At 65.1% G+C, this 4,140-nt stretch overlaps 1 protein-coding gene across 1 annotated transcript in view; it reads right to left on the minus strand.

The window, feature by feature from the left end:
* EMIHUDRAFT_447033 (hypothetical protein) overlaps nucleotides 1–1,542 on the minus strand; it is a 2,839-nt gene extending 1,297 nt beyond the window's left edge. Inside the window, exons 1-3 of the mRNA XM_005788483.1 lie at nucleotides 923–1,542; nucleotides 673–716; nucleotides 97–641 (exon numbers count right to left, since the gene is read on the minus strand). Coding sequence (XP_005788540.1) covers nucleotides 97–641; nucleotides 673–716; nucleotides 923–1,538 — 1,205 coding nt within the window. The 5' untranslated portion in view covers nucleotides 1,539–1,542. The remainder of the gene's footprint in view (nucleotides 1–96; nucleotides 642–672; nucleotides 717–922) is intronic.
* Between the last annotated feature and the right edge of the window lie 2,598 nt (nucleotides 1,543–4,140).

Raw genomic sequence — 4,140 nt, forward strand, 5'->3', positions numbered from 1 at the left:
GGGGTGCACGGCGTCGCGCCGAGCGCAAACGTGGTCTTCAGATCCCAGGAGAGGCCGTAAACACCGCCCGGCGGCAGCGTGAGGTTGGCGACGCACGAGAGATCGGTCACGGAGCACGAGCTTGGCGGGAGATACGGCTTGGCGGGACGATACGAGCTTGGCGGAAACGGCTCGTGGCACGACATAGGTGGTGGGGGGGAAGCCGGGCTACGCGAGCACCACTGCTCCATGTAGCTGAGCGTCTCCCACCGGCAGCCGATGGGGCAGGACGCCTGGTCGTTTGCCAAGCAGGGGTCCGCGGCGCTGCACTGGCCGCCGCCCTCCAAGGCAAGGGCGGTGCAATCGCCCACCCAGTTCATGTTGCAGATGCAAGCTCCGTCCTCGGTGTACCATGACGGCGAGGGTGGCGAGGGCGGCGGCGGCGGCGGCCATGGTGGCGAGGGGGGAGCTTGCATGGCGGCGTCCTCGGTGTACCAGGGTGGCGAGGGCGAGGGCGGCGGCGGCGGCGGCGAGCCAGCCCGAGCCACGGGGAGGGCGGAGAGCAGCAGCAGGAAGGCCACCGAGCCGCGACTCTTGCTCAGCCGGGGACGGACCGCCTTGCTGGCTCGCTGCCCCGAGGCTGCACCGGAGCGCGGCGCCCGCTGCCCCAGCAGCAGCCAGCAGGCGCCGCACGCTTGGAGAAGCAGCACCGCCGTAGAGGCGCAGCACCACCACCACTTGCGGAGGGAGGGAGGGCCAGGAGTGGCGGCGGCGTCGACGATGGTGCACACGAAGTCGCTCGCGCCGGTCCGGAGCGGCTTCTCGCCCTGCGTGATCTCGGTGGTCGGCCGTGACTGCCCCAAAGTCTCGCCACCGTCGGTGCTGCAGGTGCCCGAGGCGCGCAGGATCTCCTCCAGCGGGTAGAGGGGCTTGCGGTCGGAACCGTCCGGGCCTTCGAGCAATCCGGCGCGCGCGCCTCCCTCGAGCGAAAAGTCGCTCCACTTGTTATTAGAGGTGTTCGCGACGCCCAGCGTGTTGCAGGCTGCATGCGCGTGCCCAGAGCAGGCGTTCATGACGCACTTCTCCTCGTTGAACGCCTCCGCGCACGCGTCGTCGCCGACGGGCGCGGGAGCGTTCGTCCCATGCCGCCCGCTCGAGACGGCCGCGCCGGCGCCGGCGACTTCGACGCTCATCATCTCCTCGGCGCAGTCGCCGCCGCCGCAGTCGCCGCTGCGGCAGCTGTAGAAGGCGGAAGAGGTCTTGTGCGGCCCGCCGGAGCAGCCGCGGTTGAAGGGCCCGCCGGAGCAGCCGCGGTTGAATATCTTGCGCTGGACGCCCGTCGGGACGCCAAACGCGCGGCAGGCGCCGCACGCTTGGGAGGTGCAAAAGGCCGCCGTCTCAAAGCCGGGCGTCGTCGAGAGCGCCGCCTTTATCGAGTGCCTGTCGAGGTCGATGCAGGACTTCACCGAGTCCGATCCGGAGGCGTCGCCCGCGAGAGGAGTGGGACCGCCCTCTGCGAGTGTGAGTCCGGTAAGGAGGCGGAGCAGAGAGGCGCGCATTTCGTCGAAAGCCGCGTTTTGATATCCGAGTACGCGTAGAGCTCCGGTGTCGCTCGAGCTGTCGTCACTCCTGTCCCGCGTCCACCCGTACAGTCCGCGAAGGGCGGAGCGCGAGAACGCCGCGGGCGGCGCGTTTGTGCTCCCGTTCCCGTTCTGAGGGACTAAGTAGACGCCAGTAGTAGACTGGTAGTCGCTAGTCGTGTGGGTGTTTGCTAGATATATAAAGCCGAATATACTATATACTATACTCTATACTCTAATAGAGAGAAAAGAGAGAGACAGAGGTTGACGAGAGCTGCGCGAGCTGGCGCGCATAGGCCTGCACACTCTGCGACTGCTGCTCCGCCTGCAGGATTGAGGTGTCGACGCACTTTGCGTACACGCGGAACGATTCGCCCCGACGTCCCCCGTCGGTTCGCTTCCCCAGGCTCCCTAGACGGCAGACGCCGGCTGCCTCTCCAACCGCTTCTGCAGCGTCCTTCTTTGCCCGTGCATGGGCTCGATCCGATTCCGCAGCGTGTCGTCCCCAGCGGCGGTGTTGCGCGGGAGGCGGTCGCGGGCACGCTGGGCTCGATGAGCTTTCCCTAGCACGGATTTGGCGGACGTTCTTGGCTTCAATTTTACGAATGTCTTGGCACCAGCTGAAGGCTTGCGCCCGTCCACGGCCGAGATCACGCAGTTCGTGCACGGTATTCGGATTTTGCTATTTGCTCGTGTGGGGGTATATTGCAGATTTGTCAATGGTACCGCGTCTGCGACGCGGGCGCCTTGCGGGCAGAGCCCTTAGCCACCCTTTTATCTTGCGCGGTCAAAAGAATTTTCCGTGCGTAACACGACACGGACCTGAGACCAATCATATGACTTGGCGGCAAATGAGGCGTCGCAGAACGAGGCAGAGGAGAGCGACGCGACAGAGGAAGAAGCGACAAGGGAGAGAACGACGAGAGAGAGTGGGACGAGCGAGGACCGAGGTGGCATGAAGGTTGCAGCGAGAATCGGCGAGAGACTCTGGTCTCTGCGGTCTTTGTGCAGGGTTGTGGGTGTGGTCGGCGCCGGCCACCGCTTTCCCGGACACCGATTACTTTTCTTCTGCGACATCATGCGTTGCCGCGGCTGTCAGAGCTGCTTCGAAAAGAAAGAAAGAAAGAAAACAGACAACCCAAGGGAGGGATGGGAGGACGGCACGCCGCCACCACACAGGGATTTTAAGGAGAGGTGTGTGATGCGCTAGCCGTCGCCCACCCTAGGGAGTCTGCCTCTTCCTATCTCTCTCGGTCTCTCTTTCGCTACGTGTTCAACGACGTTGAACAGTGTTTGACCACGGCGCTGTTCACAGCGCGCGCGGACGGCCGTTCTGAGAGTCTCCCTCCGCTGGACTTTTGTAAAGCATGCTTGTGGCAAGTTACGGACGCTAGTAGCGACCTCAGAGACCCAAACCCGAATTAATAATTAAGGCTCAAAGTATGGTCAAACAACCGTCAAACAAACAGGTCAAACAACGAAAAGAGACTAGTGCGACCGCTAGACGGCGGTCTCCGCCGGCCCCAAGGCTGCCCAGCCCCAGTACCACACCGGCCACGTACACCGTGGCGCTGGAGTCGGTCAGTGAGGCACTAGACGGGCTACGGAACCATGCGCGCGCCGGCCGGACAGGCTGCGCGTAGGGGCCGCGCCGCCTCGATTTCGCACCTCCGCTCCGCGGCCGACTGAGGGGCCAGCTCGCCCGGCGACAAGCCCAGCCATCGCCCAGCGCCCCGTATCGACGGGGGCCACGCAAAAAACCCGCACCTACGACTAGGGTGAGTCCGTGAGGGCGTCGGTGTCGGCCGCGGGCGGGCTGCGAGGAGGGCGCGGGGGGGAGCATGGGAGATGCTCCACCGCTCGACGAAGACGCGCCCGACGAAGCCCTGCTTGCGGAGGATGGTCGATCCTCACCTACTAGCGTCGGGCGTGTGCGAAAAAGAGCGCAAATCGGAGCTCAACTCGCGCGCGGCTGGGAAAGGGGTGTGGCACCCCTCCGAAGGCGCCTCGCGAGGAGCTGCTGCTGCCTCCAAACGCGCTCGGGCAGCACGTCGGCGCGCCTGCGGGGTTGGGGAGGTGAAACTAGGCTTGCTGGCATGCGCATCCCGCACCACCCCCACGCCCGCGCGCACCATGCCGCCGTCCCACCTCACAGCCAAGCGCGATCGCCGTCGCACGCGGCGACGCCGAGCGGTGGCCTCGCAGACGACGAGCGCGATGAGGCCGCCGCGCCGCCGGGGTGGCCGGCGCGTGCCAGCCGCTGGCCCGTCCAGCGTGGCGGGGTCGGCTCGCCCATCCTTGCCCGCGCGCTAGCCGACGCGAGAAGATCGCTCGAGAGGGCAAAATGTGGCAAAATCGCCCTGTTTTCCCACCCTTCACGGCGACTTCACGTCGGAACGAGTCGGATCGACGACTCGCCGCCTGCACCAGCGTGTGCGCCTCGCAATTCTATACAGAATCGATACTTGGTACGTCCTCTCAATCGCTCGTGGAGAGGAGCTACGGCCATTCTCCACTTGTGTTTGTGTTTGACGACGTCAAACAGTGTTTGACGTCGTCAAACACGATCGAGTAACCGCTC

The sequence above is a fragment of the Emiliania huxleyi genome (genome assembly GCF_000372725.1).
Source record: "Emiliania huxleyi CCMP1516 chromosome Unknown EMIHUscaffold_1344, whole genome shotgun sequence".
Classification (NCBI taxonomy): Eukaryota; Haptophyta; order Isochrysidales; family Noelaerhabdaceae; genus Emiliania; species Emiliania huxleyi.